The sequence below is a fragment of the Polypterus senegalus genome, chromosome 14 (genome assembly GCF_016835505.1).
Source record: "Polypterus senegalus isolate Bchr_013 chromosome 14, ASM1683550v1, whole genome shotgun sequence".
NCBI lineage: Eukaryota > Metazoa > Chordata > Cladistia > Polypteriformes > Polypteridae > Polypterus > Polypterus senegalus.
The window spans coordinates 92,455,627-92,481,874 of record NC_053167.1 but is presented as its reverse complement, the minus strand read 5'-3'; the positions used below and the strand labels follow the sequence as shown (position 1 = coordinate 92,481,874).

At 36.2% G+C, this 26,248-nt stretch overlaps 1 protein-coding gene across 1 annotated transcript in view; it reads right to left on the bottom strand.

Annotated features, from left to right (window-relative positions):
• Positions 1–2,181: 2,181 nt before the first annotated feature.
• Positions 2,182–26,248, bottom strand: part of zswim5 (zinc finger, SWIM-type containing 5) — a 101,901-nt gene continuing 77,834 nt past the window's right edge. The window contains exons 6-14 of the mRNA XM_039735848.1: positions 25,449–25,625; positions 22,084–22,230; positions 19,689–19,826; positions 17,378–17,635; positions 13,849–13,984; positions 12,693–12,850; positions 9,982–10,145; positions 7,830–7,911; positions 2,182–4,514 (exon numbers count right to left, since the gene is read on the bottom strand). Coding sequence (XP_039591782.1) covers positions 3,652–4,514; positions 7,830–7,911; positions 9,982–10,145; positions 12,693–12,850; positions 13,849–13,984; positions 17,378–17,635; positions 19,689–19,826; positions 22,084–22,230; positions 25,449–25,625 — 2,123 coding nt within the window. The 3' untranslated portion in view covers positions 2,182–3,651. The remainder of the gene's footprint in view (positions 4,515–7,829; positions 7,912–9,981; positions 10,146–12,692; positions 12,851–13,848; positions 13,985–17,377; positions 17,636–19,688; positions 19,827–22,083; positions 22,231–25,448; positions 25,626–26,248) is intronic.

Genomic DNA, 26,248 nt, shown 5'->3' with positions numbered 1-26,248 from the left:
TTGGGAACTCCCTACTCCACTTGTACATTTGGAGTGACAAACGCAGGTTTCACCCATTCACTGCTCAAAAAGCGGATGACAGAATGCTGCTGCTCTTTGGTGCGTGTTCCCAGGGGGCTACCATCTTTACACTGCTACTATGACACGATGAAGCTTGTTTGAACCCCTGCTTCCACCTGCTAAACACTCCTAATGTCATTGCTAATGATATTGCCAACTTACATGACAATGGTACCATGTTTAGAATTTCTATCACAATTTAAAGGTTTTCATTTGACTCACCCTATACAAGATGAGAGACACTTACCCAAAGGAAGCAACCACTGAAAAGGATTTCTGCACATTTAAACAGTGTTCAGAAGATAATCAAAACAAAAAAGTTAGGTTAAACCATAAATCAAAGGACCCTGTAATGCACTAGTGAGACCACATCTGGACTATTATGTGCAGTTATGGTCCGCATGAAACAAATAGACATAACAGGAAAGAAGCCAGGTACATCAAAACTTAAGGATATGGCCTACTTCAACAGACTCAGAGAATTAAACCTGCTTAGTCTCAAGCACAGGAGACTGCGTGGGGACCTAATCCAGGTCTTCTAGTTCGTAAAGACAAATCGTTTCAGCTTAACTGTGAATCATCGACAGCTTAACTGTGAATCATCGAGGACATGAGTGGAAATGAAGAGAAAGTGAATTTAGGAATGAAGACGGAATTTATTTTTTTCACACAAAGAGTTGTGGAACAAACTACCGAGACATGTGGTTGAAGAAGAAACCATCCATCCATTTTCCAACCCGCTGAATCTGAACACAGGGTCACGGGGGGTCTGTTGGAGCCAATCCCAGCCAACACAGGGCACAAGGCAGGAACCAATCCTGGGCAGGGTGCCAACCCACCGCAGGACACACACAAACACACCCACACACCAAGCACACACTAGGGTCAATAGAAGTATCTGGGTCAGACAATGGGCCAACTTAGCTATTATTAAAACAAGCTTGGTGAACTGAATGGTCTCCTTTCATTTGTCAAATTTGTTATTTTCTAGGATTGCCTGCTAGAACGTGAATTGTCAACATAATGTGACAGATGCAGATTATCTGTCTAGTCAAGAACAGCATGAATGTGGCCCACTGCTCAACTCAAACCATTGCTTTGTCAACTTTTCAACTTGACCACTGATCAAAGGACAGCTAAGTTAGGCAAACAGGTTTGTGTTCCACACTTTATTCATAGAAAAAGCACTGAAATTGTCAACAGAAATCATATAAAATGGTAGTAGCATTACATAAATAGATTTTTATGTTTGTTTTAGACATTAGCTCAAAGAGGCTGCACAAAAACAAAAAGAAAAAAAAAAAAAAGACTGTTGATGATACTTTTGTGGCAACAAATACTGGATACTTTTTCCTTATTTCAGTAGCACAAAGATGCAACAAACACTTTCTTTTGATTTAAAAAAAAAAATCAAAATCTAATTAACAGTAAAAACTAGCCAACATGATCTACCAGCGCTCATTAGTCTTCTTTCCTTCTAAAATCTAGAACAGATCAAAACACTGGTACAGATTAACACAGAGACGTCTGAAAGGAAACAAAAAAACTGCAATGCATTTGGACCATCAATATAACAAATTTAACAAGGAAGCAGTTTAAAAAAATGCTACTAAGTTAGGCTTTAATGCAATTGAATATATATATATATTATATATATATATATATACATATATATACATATATATACATATACACATATACACATATATATATATACATACATACACACCGTATATATTTGTATGCAGCACAAATAATTTTAAAAGGCAACAGTTTTAGATGGGAGAGAAATACTTTAGTGGTGCCCTCTTGTTTTTTTTTATTCTCTAATTAAGTTATAGTTTTATTATTCTTGAGTTCACAACAACTAAAACAGAGTATTAACCCCCGGGCCAAAAACTTGTACTTTTAAATTGTACAGAAATGAGCCTGGAAATATCTAAAAAAAAATTTTAAAATACTGTTTTTCCTTGTCAAGCTATTGAAGCATGCTTGTGCGCTCTCGTACAAAGATTCCTCAAGTTTTCTAGCCGTCCACTCAACTGCGGGGGCATGAAAAGCTCTCTCGGAAGGTAGCAGCTTAAAAAGCAGCTTGAATCCTCTATTTATGTTGTAATTGTGAAAAAAAAAAATAGAATTTTATCCAGTGGTATACACTGCCTATGGAACTAAAGTTTTGCAAGATTAAGATAACAAGCAAGGAACACTGTGTCAAAGAGGGGGACTGCAAAGAGGGAGACAGAGAGCAGGGAAAAAAAACCCACACATACTGTATACATCTGTATGTATGAAAAGGTGCAAACTGGAAACGGGGGCTCAACGGCTCTGCTGGCTCAGGCGAGTGTTCACATAACCCTTCCGCTTTCCTTGCCCTACTTCGTCTGCCCTGTTCCTGTTGCTTATTCTGTTAAAACACAGCAGTTTGTCCAATGATATACTAGAGAGGTAGGTCATACCTAAAACTGTTCTTTTAAAAAAGCCAGTGACCCACTCGCATGCCGTCTCCACGGCTTCCCCACACCCGTTCTCACCCTCACAGGCTCCGACTTTCACTTTGTTTTGTTTGGTTCGTCACTGCCTCTTAAAGGGAGAAGGCAGAGAGCTCAGTGGTTCTGCATAGTCTTATGATATTTCTTCTTTTTTCCTTTACAAGTCTTCTTATCTTTTGAATCTGTTTTTTTTCTGTTTTACACACTTTGTTTTGCACAATATACAGCAAAAAAAATAAAAAGAAAAAATATATAAATATATAACACAACATTTAAAAAATAAAACGGGAGCACCTGAGAAATGTTTTGCTTAAGTCTTTCCTCTCAAAAGTCTAACATTCCCAGCCCACAATAAATTCAAGTATCAAAAAAGGAAAAACAAAACAAACAAAAAATACAATTATATAAATAATTAGAACTTTACATTTTTAATTGACACTTTCTTATTGTATTTACAATATGTTAGATGCTTTTGCTACCTTTGTTTTATTTCTTGAGCAATCCCTGAGAATGGAGTGACTAGGTAATCCTTTTTTTCTTCCTTTTCAAAGTACCTTCAGGACAATGTAAATCTACCTAAAAAGGAGGAAGCAAAAAGAACTCCATCTTGCTTAGTCAAGTGTAAGTAGGCCATCACAAACGGAAAACGCGCTGCTCCTGCTCATCTTTGTTTGGGTGGTGCTTGTGCGAGGTTTCTTTGTTGCAATTCCGCTTTTATTCCCCTGCTCCAGGATGCGGATCACGGCTGTATGAAGAGGTATTACACTCCACCATTAGCATTTTGGTATTTTTTTTTTGAACCCACCCATTGTTGCTTGGGGGTTCGTTCTTACAGAAAAAATTTATTCCAAAGTTGGTTCACAATAGTCTGCAAGTCATTTGGTTTATGTGCCACTTTTTTAACCTCCTTACAAATGAAAAGTATGAAGCAAATAATTATTCCCATATATTTCTTCCCACCCCTTACGTCCTCCACAAGTAACTGTGGTATTTCAGTTTTATTCCACCACAACAATTAAATGCTGTAAGGTGGTTTGTTCTTGCAGAGAAATCAGGAACCCCTTAAGGGAATCAAGTTTTTTTTCACGACTTTGGACACAAATCAACCAAAGCGCTCCCGTACTAACATCATGAGCTTCTTCTTTCCCTTGTAGATCTGCTTGAGGTTATCTATAAACTGAGCAAACTGAATGTGGCCATCTTGGGCCAGAAGAAAAGTCTCCCGGGCCTTACTGAGAAATTCTATGAACTCTCCATAGTGCCGTGGACTAATGTGTGTCAAACGGGAATGAGTTGTGTTGATGTAAGCGCTAATTGTGGCATCCAGCAACTGCCTTAGTGGAGCTTTGTCCGTAGACATTAGTTTGCCAGAGTTTCGTCGTCCAGGAATGCCAGCTAGTCCAGGGGCAGTCATAGTGCAACGACGCAAGATGTCAGACAATACAGTTGCACAATGTACACTCTTTACTACCAAGGGTATAATGGCGGCCAACTCATTTTTCCCAAGGGAGTGACTGAGAGCACAGGCCCAAAGTACATCATTAATGGCCGGATGAGTGTCTTGGTTGTAGGCCAAGTTAAGGTGAGTCATGGCCAAGGAGGCAAGCTTAAAGGCCCGCAGTGGATAGCCACGATGTTCCATATAGCGAGCAATAGTGAAAAGCTGAGAGTACGTCATTCCTGTTGAAGCAGCATCTATTACGATCTGGTAGGCCGTTTCAAAGGCAATGTGGTCTTTTTCACAAAGCGTTAATGCAGATAAAGCGCAGTTTTGTGGGTCCTTCATTGCACACTGCAAAGCCAATGTCCGAGCACAGTTGGCCAATTCCTCTCTCTGTGGGTAGTCCAGGGTTAGTCGCAATATAGTGTTGTGGGACATCACTGTAGCTGCAACAATGCTGGTGGCTTCTGTAGGCGTGAACAAGGTGTACCAGCTCTGCAGGATACTCACTAGTGCGCGGAGACCTACAAGGGAAAGAAAAGAAATATCAGCTGTATATATGTGACAGTAAGACTTATTACATGGTGAAAAAACGCAAACGAATTGATTCATATTGTTGCTTAAACAGAAACAATCGCCAAAAAATATATGAAAAAAATGTGAATGCTGGAAACTTAAAAAAAGCAGTTGCTGAAAGATCTGGTTTTTGGAACCAACTACACCGCAACGTAGCAACTTTAAAATTTGCTTTGCTAAGTTTCTTACATTTATATCTACCTCAGCAGCCCAAATATGGTTAAAGAGAAAACACAAACATTAAAGGCACACAACTGATAACTGTAATTAATTATTTTTCAGAAGCTTCCAAGCATTCCTTAAAAAAAGACACCAATCACACTTTTCTACATTAATTTGAAACAAACATGTCTCTCTCCAGAAGAATTAACTGCTAACTGGCAGATGGGTGGACAACTCTAACTAGCCAAAGCAGCAATGGAGAATTTTCTGTCAACTTCAGAGCAGCAATGGAGAATTTTCTGTCAACTTCAGAATAAACTGCTAGAGGAACATCCAGTAGCCGTGAGCACCATTCTACAACTGTAGGAAATGTTGAGAGGAATAACACAAATGAAACTAAGTGAAGGAGGAGACCATACAATACAAATTATTTTTACTGAGTGCATGTGCTGTAAACCATTCTCAGTTAAAATACAAGTTTAGATTATACCAACTACTAATGACAGAAATCGGATACTTCATGTGGTGCTATTTCTTTACAAATCTTAATACTTTCTACCTAATACATGCTCATAGGGAACCAAACCTTATCCTAGCAATATTGCACAATACAAGAAGCAGTCCTGAGTATCAGACTATATGTGCAAAATCTATACAAAAACAACAAACTTTTTTGAAATAGAGGTCAGCTAGTAACTTATACTTCATACTGGGTCTACGATTAGTGCAGGGAGGTATACTGGGTTCATACCGAAAAGCGTTTATTTTTGTTATGATAAGGATTTTTCTTATGCCGCAACACTTTTTTTTTTTTTTTATTAATTTTATTACAATCCATACAAAGCAATCAAGTTTTTACAAAAAGAAGAATTGAGTTAAGAACAGATCAATCCCCACCCCTGAGAGAGAGAGCAAGCCAAACGGCGTAAAATTTAAGGCTTGTAAACATACCTAAATTAATAAATTCTCTGTGCTTTATAAACTTATTTTAAAATATTACTGATTAGATCCTGCCATGTTTTGAAAAAAGTCTGTATGGATCCTCTAACTGAGTATTTGATTTTTTCCAATTTTAAATAGTATAACACATCAGTTTCCCACTGACTTAAAAGAGGAGAGTTTGGGTTCTTCCAGTTTATCAGAATAAGTCTGCGTGCCAACAGTGTAGTGAATGCCATCACAATTTGTTTGTCTTTCTCCACTTTAAGCCCCTCTGGAAGAACCCCAAACACAGCTGTTAATGGGTTAGGAGGGATTGTGAGTCCAAGGCTGTCTGAAACGTAATTAAAAATTTTTGTCCAGAATAATGTTAATTTGGTGCAGGCCCAGAACATGTGACCCAGTGAGGCTGGGGCTTGGTTGCAACGTTCGCAGGTTGGATCATGCCCTGGAAACATTTTGGAGAGTTTTAGACGAGACAGATGTGCTAGATATATAATTTTGAGTTGTATAATTGTATGCGTTGCGCATATGGAGCTCGAGTGAATTCTCTGCATTGCTACTTTCCACTCCTTTTCTGATATATTAATTGAGAGATCTTTTTCCCAGTGCCCTCTTGGATCTTTGAAAGGAAGGGATTGTAAAATGATTTGGTTTAAATAGCCTAAGCAATGTTCGGAATTGGTGCAGTGGGAAACTGTTTAAGGGAGGACCTTTTTCACTGCTACACCGCTAAACATGCATGCAACGGAGTACATGCGTTAGTGGAGGTATTGAGCGGTGAAAATGGACAGAGAACATTCCGAAACTAAAGTTGAAGCAGACAATAAAGTTGAAAATGGTGACACAGAAGAACTTTGCGGAAAAAAGGAGCTGTGTATGTTGTCTGGAGATGATTGGTTTTAAAAGGTTGGATGTGGACCAAACAACTATTTAACTGCAATTGCTGTCGAGCTAAAGTTGTCAACGCGAGCAATTTGCTGCATGCTTTGGAGTACCATGAATGTATGGAACTAAGTTTGGAACACTCCACGTCCTCAGGTAAAACTGAAAAAGCTAAAGGACGCTCGAGTCAGACGCGTTTGCTAGAGGTACTGCCTACGGCAAAAAAAAGCCAGCAGTGGATCGAGATAACCGCCATTACAATCCAAGTAGCTGTCATGTCAGTGGACAGAGATTGTTAACATTAACAGAAAGTGAAGTTAGTTTACAAAATATATTGACTATTTATTCCTTTCTAAGATATGTCCAGTGCAATACAACTTTGACATGCCCCTCTGGATAGTTGAAAATATGTATGTCAAAATTTGGATAGTTGAAAATATGTATGTCAAAATTAAAGTTTAAGTTGTTTGCAAAATGTGTTCAGTAAAGAGGTTCTATATTTTGACTGCAACTGTCATGCAATGCGATTCCTTCTCTTCATTAATGCCACCCCCTTGAAAACTATCATTTTATGGGGCCATGAAAAACTGTATTAATACTTGTGTGCACATTAAAATGTCTTTTTGTACAATGTACAATTCTCATGACACTGGAATAGGTTATTCTTAGCCAGTCTGCTGCAGTAATTGCAGTGGAAAATGTGGTTAACATCCACTCATCGCATGGGGAAAAAATACTGTTGAAAACCGTGAAACCAGTATAATTTTGAAAAATACAGTGATATAGAATTTTGATCATACCGCTCAGCACTAGTCTACTGTATGTGTACTATATGCATACACACACATTTACTCTGTTCATACACTGGAATTCCACTGGGCTCTGTACTTGTTAGAATGATGATCCTATAAGCATACAGTAAGTACATTATGATTTCACCTACAACAACAACATCATTTATTTATATAGCACATTTTCATACAAACAGTAGCTCAAAGTGCTTTACATAATAAAGAATAGAAAAATAAAAGACACAATAAGAAAACAAAATAAATCAACATTAATTAACATCGAATAAGAGTAAGGTTCAATGGCCAGGGGGGACAGAAAAAACAAAAAAACTCCAGACGGCTGGAGAAAAAATAAAATCTGTAGGGAGTACAGATTTGAACCCTTCCTTTTTTAGTAGAGCATTTTATTCATTACAACGAAAACAAAAAAATCATAAAAAAGGCAATGGTTATATGGAAAACAAAGACTTAAAAGAGATTACTGACCAACTTCAGTAGCACATGTGACTAACCAGCGCACCATCTCCCTACGCCTCCAGTTCAGAGTGGACAGAGTCATACGCATCACCTGTGGGGAAAAGAAACTTCATAAAGAATATAGCACATACAGAGCACCAAGTTAAATTATGCAGAGGTAACAGGACCAGAGGTCATGCAGAGAAAAGAATCAAATTCTCACTAACTAAAAGGTATTTGCTACCCTGATGGGATATGGGGATTAAAGCTCTGTAGTCCTGAACAAAGACATACATGAATGCCCAATTCAGAATGTTTAAAACTTTCATTAAAGTTTGTTCAAGAGACTTCTTTCAATTAACTCTTTATACCCTGACCATTTTCTAGTAGCCAATGACACGCACAAATATTATGCTCATCTGTTTACAGTCTATTTTGCATGTTTATTGTATTGCAGTTTCTTCTCACAATGTAAATCTTTCACCAGATGCATCAACTCTGAAACAGCAATGCTTTGGGTCCTCATTTGGACATGTAGAACTTGGGCTTTCAGTAAAGTATGCTCATAAGTTACTCATTTACTTGAGCTTTACTATTTGGAATAAAATAAAAATAGACATTTCATAAATTCTATTATTGCTGATAGACTGCATCATTGTATGGTGTTAGGGAGCTTATTGCAACATTTATGCTAATAAGAACAACATTCAAAGTTTATTGTTTGGTAAAAATGAGGTTGAACTTTGCAACTTACTTAGCTGTTATTTACTAACTTAAACTAATTCTTCTCCAGATGTAAATATATTGAAAGAGAAATGTCTGCCCTTCATTTTGATATATAGAGCATGTACAGTATATTGGCACAAGTATGAAGAATTTGTAGCTAGATAAATAAAAGTAGCAGAAACTGACAACATTGAGGCTGGGTTTAAAGGGTTAATTGGTTAATCACACCATTGTAAGAAACAAAAACTACAGTTGTGAAGAAGTTGAAGATCACAAGTTAAAATATTCAATTAATATCAAAAAATTCAGCGAGATGATATTAGGACAACTTTGCCATTAGTTAAACAAGAACTCTAGATGGACTAAATGGTGTCCTTTATACCATTTCTTACATTGTTAGGCTCTTTTCAACATAGACTTAGCAAGAGAAAATGGTGTTAACCATGTAAGAACTAGCATCTAAGCAGGAAATATTAATACACTCAATTTAATGACGACACCAAATAATTTCCTAATTATTGTGTCTTGCATTTTAGTTGTTAGTTTGCTCATTAAAGATATTTTTAAAGATTCATTCTGTACTGTGCCCTACAAATAATAGGAGAAAATAAGCATTAAGAATGTATTTACAGAAGACTAAACATGTTATATCAAATACCCAAAAACTCAAGATGTTTATTTTAAATAATTGTTTCCATAAACAGCATTCAAGTATTGTAATAGTTAAAAAGACATATTAAGTATAGAATTGATTAGTGCTTGCCTTAGCTCTGTATGCCCTTTTTAGCCAAAATTACATAAAACAATCTTTGCCACTAAAAAAGTGTGGAAATTTGACCATAGGGGTTGTCAAGTCCTTGTTGCAGATTGCCACAGCAGGCACAAGATTTTAATACCTTACAATTTCTTAATTAGAAACCAACTATTGAGAATAGCGTAATATTCTACAATATGAGGCAACGTGCTCCATGATCCTGCTGTCTCAGAAATTCCTATAAATATACAGTAAGTGTTTCTTTTCTGGGCCAAAGAAAAGCATTCTGTTGACTGGAGAGATCAGCACCCACTTTAAGTCCATTTATTTGTTTTAATTATTAAAAAAAACCCCAACTGCTTAATGTTAAATATACATGAAAGTGATTACTTTTCACAATCTTGTTATTCATTGTTCTTTATTAATTGCCTGCTGATAATGAAAAAAGAATTAATGCTTAAAAAGCAAGAAAATAAAAAATGAGGAATATCCAGTGTTTTGATAGCCAAACCAGCAGTAAGACCTTTTCCTGATTTCAATCTTTTTTTGATAGTGACTTTTAAATTACATTACTTGCCCTTGCAGAAATGTAAAATTCTTTTGCAGACAGTATTCTCCTAGAAAGCAATAAAATAAACTAAAGCACTTAAATCAAAATACAACATATAGACAGAACATATTAGGAATACAAATGCAAGTTACCTGTAGGCCCAATTCTAAAGCCACATTAAGCAGAGTGATGTCTGGTGGATTGTCTGCAGGAGTGGCAATTTTAAAGGCATCTTGGGCCAGTTTGAAAATAAGTGATGATGAGTGAATATTTTTTTGAATAGCTTCAAGAACTGTGCGCAATCTTAACATGTCTCCTAAAACAATAAGAAAAAAAATGCTAAAAGTTGCCATACTTCATGCTTCCTATAAGGTCTACGAATTTTCATAAAATTAAAACAGATGTGAATATTTACTGAACTGACTCACAAAAATCAACTCTCTCAATGAATTAACATATAGGTTCAGACAATCAATGTTTGGGGAAAGGAATTCAATTCAAATTCAAATATTTTGTCTGACTGAAATGAATTGCAAAAAAACACAGTTTTTCTAATGATTACATCTTTACTGTAAAGTTTCTACAATAACAAATGTATATGTATAAATCAGCAAGAAGGTGTCTAACTTGCCCAAATTAAAATCTGAACTTTTTGTTTAATGTTTGTGTACCTTTTTTTTTTTGAAAGGAGCAACATTCTTAAGTAGGTTAATATCTCCATAAGCATACACATTGTGATATGCATTTCCTGATACACTTTGGGGAGTGGAAATGAAGTAGTCATCACCCACAATAACTCCAATGCATTTCACCAAAAATTACTTCATATTTAATAACTATAAATCATTAATATACTAATTACTAATATATATATCTCCTTAAGGAAAAACAACAGTCTGTTGCGAGAACCATATAATGAAAGTGAATCAAGTTGAATAGTACTGAGAAATTGAAATCAGTTGGAATAGGCTCCAGCTCCTCCGTGATCCTGTCCTGCATAAGCAGTTAAGATAATGGATGGATAGAATGTCATGTGCATTTACTCGCATTCGGTAGTAAATTCAGAATTAGCAGGACAGGTACTGTGGGAACATACTCATTCTACATGTATACAGACATTGTACACTGTATATATATATATATATATATATATATATATATATATATAGTGCCTCCTGAATCCAACACCATTTGTAACATAATCAAGAGATGAGTGAAGCAAATGAGGACACATACAGCATGGGGTTGATGCATAAAGTGATTAATTGCTTTTATTAAAAACAATCAAACAAACAATCAAGAGTGCAGTGCTCAAAAATCTTCATAAATAAATAAATAAATAATCCATAAAAATAAGTGATCTGTGGAGGTTAAAACCAAAACAAAATAAATATTCCATAAAAGTGAAGTTAAAATACTGTCCTTTTAAAATTCAGTCCTCAGTGCCATACTTTGAAAACTGGTATCGCCTTAGCCCCAAATGGGCCCATGTAGCTAAGGCAGTGCCCAATAGGCAGCTGTGTCAACCTTTTGAGCGGCTCCTATGCTCAGACCTCTGCTGCCATCTGTGGCCCTGGCAGGGCACCATGCCAAGTGTCCAACTCCAGCTGCCTTTGCTCAATGGCTATATCCACAGGATGCATAACTGAGCCTACCGAAACCCCGGCAGCTCCCACTGCTTTTCTCCCGGCCTTACATGAAATCGCTCCAACTGAGCGGCACATCAGTGACTCCAGCTCCGAAATCGCTCAACTGAAGCAGCCTCCTTCAGCCCCCAAGTTTCAGCCGCATGCTCTCATGAGGGATTTTCTCCAGGCTACCTTCTCTCTCTCTCTTAAGTCTGTCTTTTTCTCTCTAGCACGTCTTTTTCTCTCTCTCACACACAAGTTCATCCACACCACCTCACTTAGTCTCCTGCCTCCTCTATCTTTCCTTTAATCTCCTTTCTTTTTCTCTTTTTTCTGATCTGCATTCTTTTTCATTTTTCCCACTTCTGTCACAGTCAGGCTCCCTTATCCTAAGCTGCATAACTGGTACAGGCTTGAGAAGCTGCTCCCCGGCATTACTAAATTACCTGACTGAGCCATACACCTCCGCACGTGTAAGTGGCGCAGTCAGCCAGTTCTCCAATTAACCAGAGCTAAACGCACTCATGCATACCTGCACCCGATTGGAGCCTGCACCTTCTTGGGCCAAGATTATTTATTTAAAATTGACCACTAATCTCCTAGCTGTGGACCTACTATACCACTGTTGCATGTTTATTATGAAAGCGAGGAAACCCTCTTACACACAGTCTCCATTTTTTATAAACAGCTCAACTTTTTTTTATTTAACCTATTTTAAATACAAAATAGTGTCATACCAAGTATTGGTTGTCAGACCCATTGCAGAAATAGGGGTTAATTTCGCAAAAGGATTTGCATAGCACAAAAGTCAAATTATGTACCAAAATACCTGTAATGTGCTTTATGTGAGTACTCCTTATTATGAAGAATGCCGAGATACTTGAAAGGGGCTGAACTGAGTCAAGGTTTTCTCAGATTTGGTACTAACAGACTAACATATTTGTCTATACAGCTAAGATTTCAAGTTTATCTTCAGGCTGATCTAATAAAAGTGGAAAAATCTACAACATAACACAGATTCATTATTCATTAATGTATTATAAAATAAACACACAGCATTACTGGATCTTGACCACATACCTGCATAAAATTACATCATAGAGTCCCAAGCAATTCCCACCCCTACTAAATATTACTACTTGCGTTCCAACTGTACACCTTAGTATTCAAACTCAATAAATGGAACTCTTACTTAAAAATGTTGCCTGAAATAAATATAAGAACAAGCCATTTACCTTTGGCAGCTGTAAGCATTGTGGAAGCCAGTTCACATTGCTGAGACTCCAAATGTCCGAGGGTAAACCACCGTGGATACCGACTGGACACTACAGAAATTCCGTGGTGTGGGTGAGTAACATCAGATGAGGGAGCAGATGATTCTAAAACTTGTAGTCTAGGAGATTAATAACAGAAGTTATCAAATCAACTAGTGCACCACTGAAATTATCCTTGAGGTAGAAACACTTATCTTGGAGCATTTGCATTTCTGAAATACAAATGTCAACCAAGAGGTTCTACATTTAAAGAATTAAAAATATAAAACATTGTAATCTCAACATTTCTAAATTTCATTTAAATTTTAAAAGATGCTACCAGTAAATGAAAAAACAAAGACTTGGAGAGATGAAACCAAACACCTGTGAATAAATGACATATTATTGATCATTATTTTTCTTTTACTCTGCCATTTGTTTGTATATTTTTGCTACTTTTGTCATTCCTGTTTAACTAACTACAATATTTCTGTTTTCTAATGTCATAAATAAAATAATAAGACCTTGCAGCACCAGTAAGTAGTACAAGGGTATAAAGTCAACATTTGCTTAAGAATGAAAAACAACAATTCTTAACATAAGCAGATCTTCTTTCTTGTAATTCATATGTGTTTTTGAGAAGGTTATACAGAATATTGTTGCAATGTTTCTACATCCCCCTTGGGACAAAAAAGTACTCTCTTACTAAATATGAGGAATAAATTGAGCTGTGGATATAAGAGGACATTTCTATAAATGGCACCATATTAAAGTATACCTTTAACATGACATCTGCTCACAGTAAGCAATGTAAGGAAAAAGGAAAACCTAACAATCCTTATTTTTGTCAGGTTGACTTACTACCCAGCACTCAAATTGGTAAGAATTGGCTCAATGCATTTAGACTAACTAGATGGGCTTACCAATAGCAGCCTTTATCACTTACCTTTTACAATATGCCTAGTAAAGCTAAACACAGGATCAAAAATCCCTGTATACTGGCAAAAGTAACAAAAATAGAAAGCAAGCAGGTGACCTACTCATATTAAGAACTGACACTTGGGCAGTTAAAAATTGTAATCCAATTGTCATCTTGATTTTGCAGCTAATATTAAGGTCTTGGGTTAAATTTCCATACCTCATTGCTCGCAGAGCCAGTTTATATGCTAGATCTGCATCATGAGGCAGCAGTGCAGAAAACAGGTATTTAGCAAATGTGTGCATAGGAACACTCTCCCGGTGTATCACTTCCCCAAGCCCACTGAAAGGCCCTCCTACAGAGAAAAATATAAAGGCATTTGTATTTATTTTAAAAAGTGATACATAAAAAATAAATAATACTTTCTTGGAATTAAGTGATGCAAGGCAAAGCAAAAACTAATGTAAAGAATTAAGTAAATAGTAAAAGTTGACTGACATGATTTATCCTGATCCATGATTCATCCTATTTGCAAGCAATAGTACTTTACAAGAATAAAATAGCTCTCTATGCTTTAAATACATGTAAAAAAAGATATTCCACTTTTTTATAAAAACAGATATTGCAGGCACTTTTCCCTGCAAACACAATTGTAAATTTAGTATTTTTGATAAAATATGGTAGTGATGATTCATTTGTTTTTCATTTTGTGAGAATAAGTTCTTCTAAGAAACAAAGTCTCAATACAGGTAAAATTCCGTTACAACAAACTCCTAGTGACCTAAAAAATATTTCGTTTGTAACGAGATTCTGTATTTGTTACTATAGTGCTTTCTTTACCATGCGCCCAGGCGTTTGCAATCATTTCAATAGCTTCTTTCATGTTAATTTTAGTCTCCTCCTATCTACAAGTTATGCCGACGAGAATTTTTCTTTGCATTTATTTGCGATAATACACTTTCAGGGTGCAAATAATGCTCAAATCCAATGACTGAAGCACTGCTGGGAAATTGGGTGGGAGGAATTCAATGCAAACATTATCTAAATGCGGAAGCATGTTGTGGGCAGCAGAGTTATCAATCAGGAGCCGAATCATCCTTTTCTTCTTAATATTGTGAGGTTTCTGAACTCTTTTGAGACAAAACTCCCCGCACCCAATGGGAACGACATGCTGAAGTGCGTCCCGAAACGCGATTGCAGCGTCTGTGGAAGATTCTCTGTCCGTTGCCGAGGCAGGGTAAAAACAAGCTCATAGCACTGCAGTGAAGCAACACAGAAGCAAATCATAAAAGATCGGGGGCGCGCTATAAGTTCCTGTCTTGCACCCCAAAACACGAGGCTGAGTCTCAGTACTTAAGCAGAACCAGCTTTATTCAGTTTGAAACAGGAATGGCACACTTATTTAGTGTAGCGTGATCTGCCACTCTGCTATACATAGACACAGCAGTCGGGCAGGGTCATGGCCAGATCAGTGATCAAATAATCCTGTTACCTGCATTTAACATGTACCTTTTACCACCCATCAGGATCTTTTCTGTTTGCTTTGATGGAGACGCAGCATAGCTTTGAGCCTGCTGTTGCCCTGGCAACAGATAAACAGTCTTCCATTGACACGGAGATAGGACTTTGGGACACTCTTTGGCGTACTGTCTATTTGGGGGAGGTCCCAAGAAAGTTTACAAACCTCACATTTTCTTGAATGAGTACCGCATTAATAGGAATGTATGTTAAATGAGCATCACTGAACCACATAAAAACTGCTTTATCGACGTCTTCAAATGCAGCAGTTCACATACATTTGCAACCCGAGACTTTTCTTCTTTTTTGCTTGGTCTTTCAAGAAAGTTGACAGCGTCAATTGCAAAATTCTGAATTCACTGGCAATGTCCTTTTTCTTTTTGCTGCAATCGAGAACTGCAAAAATGTAAAGCTTTTTTTCTAATGTGAGCTTAACGTTTTTTCATGTCTGCCATTTCTATAGGAAGGTGACAATGAGTTAAATTCCAATGGATGTTTTTCAAATGTTGACAAGCAATAAGCAAAAGGGATCACTGAAAACCACAGGAAACAAAAAAGGCAAAACAGTATGAGGAAAGTTTGAAGAAAGAAAAAAAAATTATAACGTTTCTGTTTGGGGATCACTGTGCACAACTGAGCTGCAATCACAGAACTAGATGCTCTGTGGATGATTCATTCAGGCATTTCAAGGTCTTCTGGGCACTTTGTTGTAATGAAAGTATCTGCTGAATGTACTTCGTAGTAACAAGATTTCTATAGACTTGCGTCATATGGGGAAAACTGTTGGGACCATACAAATACTTTGTTGTAATGAAAATTTCGTTGTAACGCAATTTTACCTGTATTTTCAAAACCATTTAATCCAGAGATATGAGGGTTCAAACCCTATCCTTGCTAAATTAATATAAAAACTTAATTATTGGTACTCCAGTCTGACTGAAATAAATAAATATATATATATCTCTCTGGCATGCCTAAAACTGGATGAAAAAACTAATAAACAGCTCTCAAATTGAAAAAAAAAAAAACCAAAAAAAAGTTTTTTTCTTGTTTAGTATATGGTACTCTGTGTATGTCCTCTCTCAAGCCCACTTTCTCTGACTGCTTTTCTGAATGTGGGCAACAGTTGGCATTCTGTCAAGATAAACTGACCATGTCAGCCTTTTTACACACACCAGTGTCCAACTACGTCTAGAGAGTTCTCAGGGGTTTTCAGGTCATAGGAGAGGAGATATACAGCTAATCCCTCCACTGAGTGCTGGGTCATTCAAAATACAAGCCCAAGGTATCATAATTGTGACCTTGAGTAAGGTGTAGGGGCGTTGGAGATCCTTAAAGCTATATTGTTTGGAGTTTTGTACGTACTTAGGGTTATCCATAGTAAATTGGCTTAAAAGAGGGGCCACGGAAAGTTTATGGTTCTCAAATAACCCAGGGATAACACAGCCCACAAATACTTCATACTATTAGTAATGCTTAACAGTGCAAATGTTTATATAATTTAAGACTGATGAATAAATGTAATTGATTTTCTTTTTTACAAGGGGTAAGTTACCAAAGGAACTGGCATTGGTAAGAGAAGGGGAAAGCATTCTGGTTTATATTAAAGAAATTTAACTTTGCTGATATCTGTATAACTTAACCATAAGCACATGTTACATTTTAGAGGTACCAGTTTGAATTTTCTGAATTAAAAAAAAAATAAATTAAAATAATTAAAATTATCTACACACAAAATTGCACAGAGGATCCAATTAGCCTCCCAAAAGGTTTATTTTTTTCTTTTTTGGATCCAATTAGCCTCCCAAAAGGTTTATTTTTTTCTTTTTTTTTGATATATACGGAATATAAGTGGAACACCCTATGTAATATACATTGGCTCAATAAGCATGGAAAATTTAATGAAAAGGTCACATTTTTAAAATTTATAATAGAACAAAGAAAATTGTAATAGTGCATCAGAGGAAATGTAGCTACTAAGTTTATTTTATTGAAAAACATAACTAAAAACAATCTTTGCCCATATAAAGGGCACGGATGGAAATAAAAATGAACTGTAGCAATCCACTATTAAAACATTTTTCCCTTTTCTTTCTTTCATCTGAATCTACACTCATTAGATTAACCTTATCATAGTATGTGTAGGCTTGGAGTAGACATGCAATATTCCTTTTCTATGTAAATCAACTGCTTTTTAAATATTTTACCCCTGCATTAGTATATTCTTTACCTTCAAGCAGAAGAATACACTGCTTTCGAAGTGTTTGCACTAAAATGTCATCCAAATCCAGCTCCTGTAACCGTCCTATAATTTGTTCTTCATTCCTGCATACTTTATCTTGAGCATACAGCCCTTCAGGCATCACCCTCTGTTGTCCCATTCCCATTAGAGCCACTTCTAATGCCAAGGATAAGAACGATTCTCCATTTTCTTGGCAGCCCAGCACAGGAACGTGGTGAAAGATTGGAGGTTTAGAGTCACTAGAATCTATAAAGGAAGGCAAAAAACGCCTTTCAATTCACACTAATTTTTTACTTGACTTGTACATAATTGTGTTAATGTAGTAAAGCACTACCATTTAAACAATACAAAAAAAATTAAGAGAACTAGCTATCCAAATATAAGCAGTACACACAGATGCAGACTGGAGCAGGAATGTAGAGACTGTAAAAAGTTCCATCAAAATCAATTTACCCATTTTCTGTTTATTAAAAAAAAATCTGTGATTTTAAGATTTAGCCCTTTAAAAAAATCACTTCACTAGCAAGAAAGTGAATCAAAAGCAATTAACAGGAAACAAAATTTACTTAAATCATTGCATTATAAAAGGTGTTGCTACGTACAGAAATTATAGTATTTTATGTGTTCCAGTACAGAAATTAAGAATAGCATTTTAAATGTTCATGCATGGGTTCAAATCTCAACTTTTACTATGTTTAAATAGAAGTGAATTTGTTTATTTTTGTTTATACAAAAATAGTTATGGACAAGCTCTTAAAATATCTGATTTGTAATTATATAATGGCATACAGTATATATGCCGATACATATTTTTCACTTATTATATATCATCAATACTAATCTGCAACCTCCTTCACCCCTACTCAGCACAGAGAGCATGGAGGTCATCTGGACAACTACTCCTCGAAGTTCCAAGATATTGGTTGACGTCTAGGGGAGTCAGAGCTTTTTCAGTTGTTGCTCCTAGGCTTTGGAATGACCTGCATTTCCACATCAGGTCTTCATTCAAGGTTTTTAAAATCTACCTTGTTTTCTTCTGCATTTCACTTTGTATAATGGGTAGTGGGAGAGGGTTTTAATTTGGTTGTTTTTACTGATCTGCTTCTGTGTGATTGTTTGTACTGTGTTTATTTTAATGCTCCTTTGTATATCAATTTGGTGTAACATCTGTTGTTTAAAATGTGTTTTTATAAATAAATATGAATGACTATATACTATAGATAAAACAAAAAAAAAAAAACTGTTGGGTTCAAATAAATATGCAAAGCTGCAGGGAAACCAGTAGGCACAGTCACCTTAATACACTGATACTACAGGCCACAGACAATACTTAAAAGATTAACAAATATGCATGTTTGGAAGAAATTGACTTTTTGTATCTTTAGGACTTTAGCTGATCACCACAACATACAGACTATAGGAATGTAAAGCTGAAATGAAGCTTGCTACAGAAAATGGCTCACTCATCCAGAGGGAAATGGCATTCAAAAAGAAGCATCGGGAAAGATGCACCAACAGCATAATAGCACCCATGGCAAAATTTTACACTGTCTGCATACAAGTAAAGCCTCTATCAATACATCAATCACAGAATAATGTCTTAAACCCTGATGAGCTGAAGAATTCTCATTACTGTAAGTCAACTATGCCATCCATTACAATGTCTGCTATAGTATTTACTGTTAATCACTGATGTCTATGTCTAGATATGAATCAGAAGCCTTCCTTCAAAAATGCAAAGGGCATGGACAGTGAAGGAATCTGCATAACATTCCTCAATGACACACTACTATAACAACAGAGGTCATAGTATGCTTTGCCATTAAAGTTTGACTGAAAGACAATGAAGTTTTGTGACATACTGTACAACCTTTTGTGGCAGGTGTGTTAGTTTCATTTTCAAAAACAACAATATATATATGATTTGCATCTCCGGACAATTCCCTTGGGATTTTAGCATCCTTCCCTTGCCATCAGTCTCTGACAGAGGAAATGGACACAATGCCTCGTTTTATGTGCCACAGACTGCCCCATTGTCTCCTGGATTATTCTATAATAGAATTAAAATACTCCTTAATCATCAACAAGAAGTATTTTACCCACAATACGGGCCTATACTTTCTTCCATATAGAATAAGTTTAACCCTGTTTTGGAATTAATTATTCAATACAGAATTTAATATTTGCACGGTTTCATATTTAGGTTGGTTATGTTTTGGTAAAGAAATGAGCATACATAATATCTAACACTGCATTAGGCTTGGTTTAAATTGTAAATAAAGAGCAGACTTAAACTCGCCTCCAGTATCCATTGCATTCTCATCTTCCTGACGACACGCTTCAGTAAGGGTCACAAACAGACAGCCAACAGGATCTAAAGGATGTCCCACCCAGCCTTCCAAATTGGTGATTGTTGTGACTCCTCTTTGCAAAAGATCTTCAAAAAAAAAAAAGTAACCAGTTAAGTTACAAAGCAAATAACAGTTACTAAATTTGTATACGTTTTCCTTTCCCTGAATTTGCAGACAGTTCCCCAGCTGTGAAACACATCCAGTGTGGTCCCAGAACCAAAGGAAAGGGAATTCCAGTGATTCCAAGGACTGCAGACCAGTTTCTCTTACTTCATAAATCTTGAAGACCATTGAGAGGCTGGTCCTAAAACAGTTACAAACCCTGGTTTTAGAATATCTGGATCCTCTGCAGTTTGCCTAACAGACACATACAGGGGTGGAGGATGCTCTCATCTATATGGCTCCACAGAGTCTACTCGCACTTAGTCTGGATAATGTTTTTTGACTTATCCAGTGCTTTTGACACCATTCTGTCTCATTGACTGGGGAAAAGGCCCAGCAGTTTGTGAGGTGGTGGAACTGTGTGTCAGTAATGGTGGTAATACTGGAGCAACTCAGGGAACTGTTCCTTACCGTTTACCCTCCACACAACAGACTTCCAGCACAACACCAGTGGTTGCCATCTACAGAAATTTTCAGATGACTCATCCATTATTAACTGCATTAATAACTGAGATGAATCAGAGTACTGGAAAGTTGTGAAGAACTTCTAGTGGTGCAGGAATAACAACGTGCAACTCAACATCAACAAGACAAAATAGCTGGTGCTGAACTTCTGAAGTGCCAAGGGGCCTCTGACACCAGTCACTATTCAGAAGGAAGATGTGGAAGTGGTGCAGAGGCACAAATACCTGGGGGTCCACATAAACAACAAACAAGACTGGTCTGATAACACAGTGTCACTGTACAGGAAATGCCAGAGCAGACTATACTTGCTAAGGAGACTCAGATCTTTTGATGTGTACAGCATGTTGCTGGAAATGTTCTTCCAGTCCATAGTAGCCAGTGTGATGTTCTATGCTGCAGTTTCCTGGGGAAGCAACCTAAGCACAAAAGAAGCACAATGCCTGAATAAACTTATCATCAAGAACACCTGCTTCATCACAGGGTGAACCTTGGACACACCGGAAGCTGTTGTGGAAAAGGATGATGGCAAAATTGGATGACATCATGAAAAATCCCCTCTAGGAGGTACCCTCTTGGAACACTCTTAGCCACAGCAACATTACATCACGGTGTGCTAGGAGAAGTGCTTCTGTGGGTCTTTTCTGCCCAATGCTATCTGGCAATTCAATGCTTTCACCTGATGTACCAAGTTTATTTTTATTGATTAATTGTCTGCATTATCTGTCCTGCGAGTCTGTATCCTTGTTTATGTTTCTTATGCTGTATACATCTGAATTTCCACATGGGATTAATAAACTTTAATCCAAAAGAAATTTAAAAATACAAAAATGTTGACACCTTTTTAAAATTGCTGGATTACAAATAATATTTATATGTTTTATTTTAACCTGTATTTTACTGCAACAATTTTTAAAAAGTATACAGTCTAAAACAGTAAACAGACACTTTTAAGCAACCAACTTGAAGTACAAAGACAACCAATAGCAACTGTATACTCAATCTACACTGTAAGCTTTAAGGTAGGTAGGTAGATAGCTAGGCAGACAGACAGACAGACAGAAAAACACTTTATTAATCCCAATACTACCAGTTTTTAGTTAATTTCTATTAAAAAAATTGTGATAAAGCAACGAATAATGTTATTAGAATATTATAAATTTTTAATTGACAATGGATTTTAACTTGCATTTTATTGAGTTTTAAAATACTACTGATGCCATGAATTGGATAAAACAAAGAATGCACAAAATAATATAATTTTCTATTCTTCTTCATTTTGAATAATTTAAAAATATCTATGGGATGTAAAAACTGTATAGTATAGCAGGATTTGTATTTTTCATTTACTTCACAATATGTCTAATTAAATTCATACAAATATATTCACTGATGAGTGATATTTTTATGAAACTTCATTATATTGTCTATATTGAGATGCCACAAGGCTAGAATAGTATTTTGTCATCCAGGGACAGATATGTAAAAAGGGAAACAAAAGCATGCTGTACCCATAACAAAGCAACAAAGATTGTAAATTGAATATGTCTCAGAATTTTTTAATCCCTTAAAAGATATAGATATAAATGATTTGTCATGTCTGCACATTACTATATAATTGCATCCAGATTTTGCTGTTAATAATAACTTAATTAACAGATGAGTGTAACATACTTAGATTTGACTTATGATAGTTGGACAGAGGTACAATTTTCATACCTTTCTTCTGGTGCTTATATATCTCCAACTGTCTCTGTTGTTGTAGCCTAAGAGTATTAATGATTGCAACAGCTAATCTCAGTGCCTCCCTTGGGTACCCATGAGAACATAAGGCATCCACCCTGGCACAGGCAGTGGGCACATGCTCTGAAAAATATAAACACAAGAGTACTTTTTGATCTGTACTTTACTTGCTTCACTAACTTTTTATTATTCAAACAACACACGTTTTAACATATTAACATTGCAGACAAAAAAAACATGGTAACCTTCTGTTTATTAAATGACAAATACTTATCATCAATACCTATTACTAGTTCAGATTACATTGTCAGGGCACAAGAATGCATAATTTATTACATCAGCTTCAAATGCAAGCACAAAAGTCGAGGACAGTGGAATCCTATAGAATTCTTTTGTACTCCTCTTGATGCAATTTCTTCGATGAAAGCAAATTATTAAGCAATACAGAACAAAAGGATTTTCATTTATGAAGTACACAGCTGTCAATTAACGACTATCGCAATCCTTGATATTATTGAAATTAAACTTAAAACTTTTAGGATTCTGCAAACAATTTTTGCAATTATTACAATTCTATAAACATGTTAATGTTTTAACTCATCAAGATTTATGACTATTTTATCCAGTAATACTGTTTAAAGGGAAAAACGATAAACACACACCTAAACAACAACAAAAAAAAAGTACATAAACCCACTAGCAGCCCAGCTCAAATATGTACACCCTGCAGTGCATCGTGGCACAGGTAAACCGCCACAAAGATATGAGGAGCTTCAGGAAGTCATGCTAATATTTGTCACTGAAATACATTTAACCCAAGGTTGTAGCCTGTGAAATTACAATTTTCTATACAAATTTAGGAATGATTATAGACTAATTTCAGTTACCTTAAGAAAATCTGCACCTTAATCATAATCCTTTAATAAAAGTAAAACATTCATTACTGTTAATGAATCAGGGACATTGCTGATCAATGTACATACATTACTTGGATGGTACACTTTTTTTAAATAGACACACAAAAAGGCAAGACATTTATAGCAACATCAAGTTTAACACTGTCATGTGTATATACTGTATGTATGCAGTACAACAAAATTCTTTCTTGCAGGTCTCCTCAGAACAGTTGACAATAATACACTACCATCAAAAGACACACACACAAAAAGTACAAAGAGCAACTCTATTTTTTATTTTGTATATCTATCTATACATACACACACACGTACAGTGGGGTGCAAAAGTATTCGATCCCCTTGAAAGTCATAATTTTTTGCATGATAAAAGATTTATACATGTATTTTCATTTTTCAATTCAGTATTTTTAATGTGAACTCTTGTGCTGTAACAACACACTTCCAAAGTCAAAACCATTCTCTGTAAATATTTAACTGAAGAAGAAATGCATACAATAACCTTTGAGTTTAAGTATTCAAGCCCTGTACATTAATACTTTGTCGCAAACCCTTCTGCTGCAGTAACAGCCTTAAATCTTTTGTGCAAGTATGTCCCATTTACAGAGATCCTCTGGGTTGGTGGCATGCCACCTCTGGAAAACAGTTTTTAAATAGTTCATCAGATTCTCAATAGTAGATCAGTGCTTTGACTTGGTCATTCCAAAACATTCACCTTTCTGTTTTGAGCCATTCCAGTGTCACTTTGGTCTTAAGTTTAGGGTGACTGTCACGATGAATCTTCTCCCAAGCCGTAGGTTCACAGCAAACTGGAAGAAGTTCTCCAGCAATACTGTGCAGTATTTGTGTCCATCCACTGTCCCTTCAACTCTTACAAGATTCCCAATTCTACCATATGAAAAGCATCCCTATAGCAATGTGCTGCCACCTCCATATTTCACAGTATGTATAGTATTACTTGAGGCATGGGCAGTGTTATACACCACACATACCTCTTTGAAGTTTTGCCAAAAATTTCTGGTTTGGTCTCATCTGACTATAAAACCTTCTCCTGCAGCAAAACTGTGTCTTTCTGATGCGTTGTAGCAAATGCCATATGCGCTTTTATGTGGACCTTCTTAAAGAATGGTTTCTTTCTTGCTACCCTCCCATAGAGACCTATTTTATGGAGAGCTCTTGAAATTGTGAAGCCATGTACCTTCACACTAGTTTCAATCAAAGAACATGCAGACTTCTGAGAATGATGGTTGGATTTTTAGTAGCCTCTCTCACCAGTCAACATCTTCCTCCGATGTTTAGTTTTGAGGGACAGCCTGTTCTAGTAGGAGTCTAGGTACTGTGATGAACCTTTCACTTTACATTGATGGATCCAACAGTGCTTAACAGGACATTCAAACTCTACAGTATTTTTTTAGCCATTTCCTGCATTGTGCATTTCAATAATTTTGTTTCTCCCATAAGCTGAATGCTCCTTTGTCTTCATTTATGCAGTGATTGTGCAACAAAGACTAAGTTTCTTACAAAGGGTGCCTTTTATATCCAGAGATATAAAGGACTCACAAATAGTACCTACTGATGATTAATTATGGTGAAATGACTGTCACCTTTCTGTTGTTTGTGAATCATTTGTCATTTGTATAAACCTGGAGCTTTCAAAAGGACAGATGTTTAAATACTTATGTAAGCACTAACATTTGAGTTTCTCTTCTTCAGTTAAATGTCTACTGAAAATGGTTTATTTTGACCTTGAAAATGTATTGTTACAGCACAGGAGTTCACATTAAAAACACTGAATTGAAATAAGTATATAAATCTTTTGTCATGGAGAAAATTATGATGACTTTAAAAGGAACTGAATACTTTTACACTCCACTGTATATACACACACGTTTACATAAACATAACATTTGTACACAAATATTGGCTTAGATTATATACAATTTATATTTAGTAATACTGTACTGTTTCTCTTTCTAAGGCAGTGAATACGTATCCTGAGCAGAAAGGAGCTGGGTGCCGGTAATACTCTGTTCTGCCTTCATCATCCTCTGTGGGGTATTATTATCTTGAGGCAAGCAGGTGCCATACCAGACAGTTAGAATTGCTCTGGTACATACAGAACTCAGTGACAACAGATGGAGAAATGCAAGATTTCCTCAGAAGTCTGAGGGAGTAATAGTACTGGTGAGCCTTTTTAACAAGACCAATGTGCAGTATGTATGTAATAACAATCCACATAGGAGACATGATTCTAAGCCCGCTGAACAAAAATGCTTCAAATTTAAGGCATACATTTCTGTGACACAAATTATATGGTTTCAAATAGATATAGTTCTCTTCAAGTTTTGAATAAAATGCAATATTTTAAACCTGTGGTTAACACAATATACAGTAGATTCTATAAAATCTTTAGTATGCCATATTTACCAAGCCATAGAGGTAAACCTTGCAAGTTGAAAAGCAGACTCTCTCCTTCTCGTTGGTAGGTAGGAGACATGTAAAAATCACTACTTATGATCCTTTGTAGATGACTGTCTTGCCAGTGCAAGTCACAGGCCTCCATTGCTCGTGTGAAGACTGTTCGCCTTGGTCTTGCTAAAGAATCTGTAAAAAAAAAAAAAAAAAAAAAGAAAAATGATCAAATTTGTCTGTGTTTCTGTTCAACTTAATGAAGTTTCCTATGTGGAATTAGGATTCTGTAGCAAATGCTGGCCACTGAAATGTCCAGTTTTTCATACAAAAGAAGAAAAAAGTAAGGCAAAAGTAACATGCTGTTTGTAACACACTTTATAATAAGTAACTATATAACACACTTTATATTTTTTTTAAAGTATTGAGTAATGTAATGAAACACTGAATGACACATGAAAGGCTCTAATACTCTAGAAACTTGGCTAACACTACCGTGCATGTGCTGAAATGGGATTGAAAGGGGACAGCACAAGCTCACAATACAAATGAGGACCGCCAGCAGGAGCAATGGGCAGGGTATGAGCAACCATTAAAAACCAATGAATGAAGGAAGGAGGCATCTGGAGAGGGATGAGAGAGAAGTAGGGCAGTGGTGAATGTGATGCATGATCATGACAGTAAAGTCATGTGTCATTTCACCAAAATGTTGGTGAGAGAGAGAAAGAAAAACAGAATTGTAAATAGTGTCTTCTGGGTCAAAGAAAAGAGCAACATCGTGAGAGAGCAAATGGGGAGTGAGACTCTGTTTTGTCTGT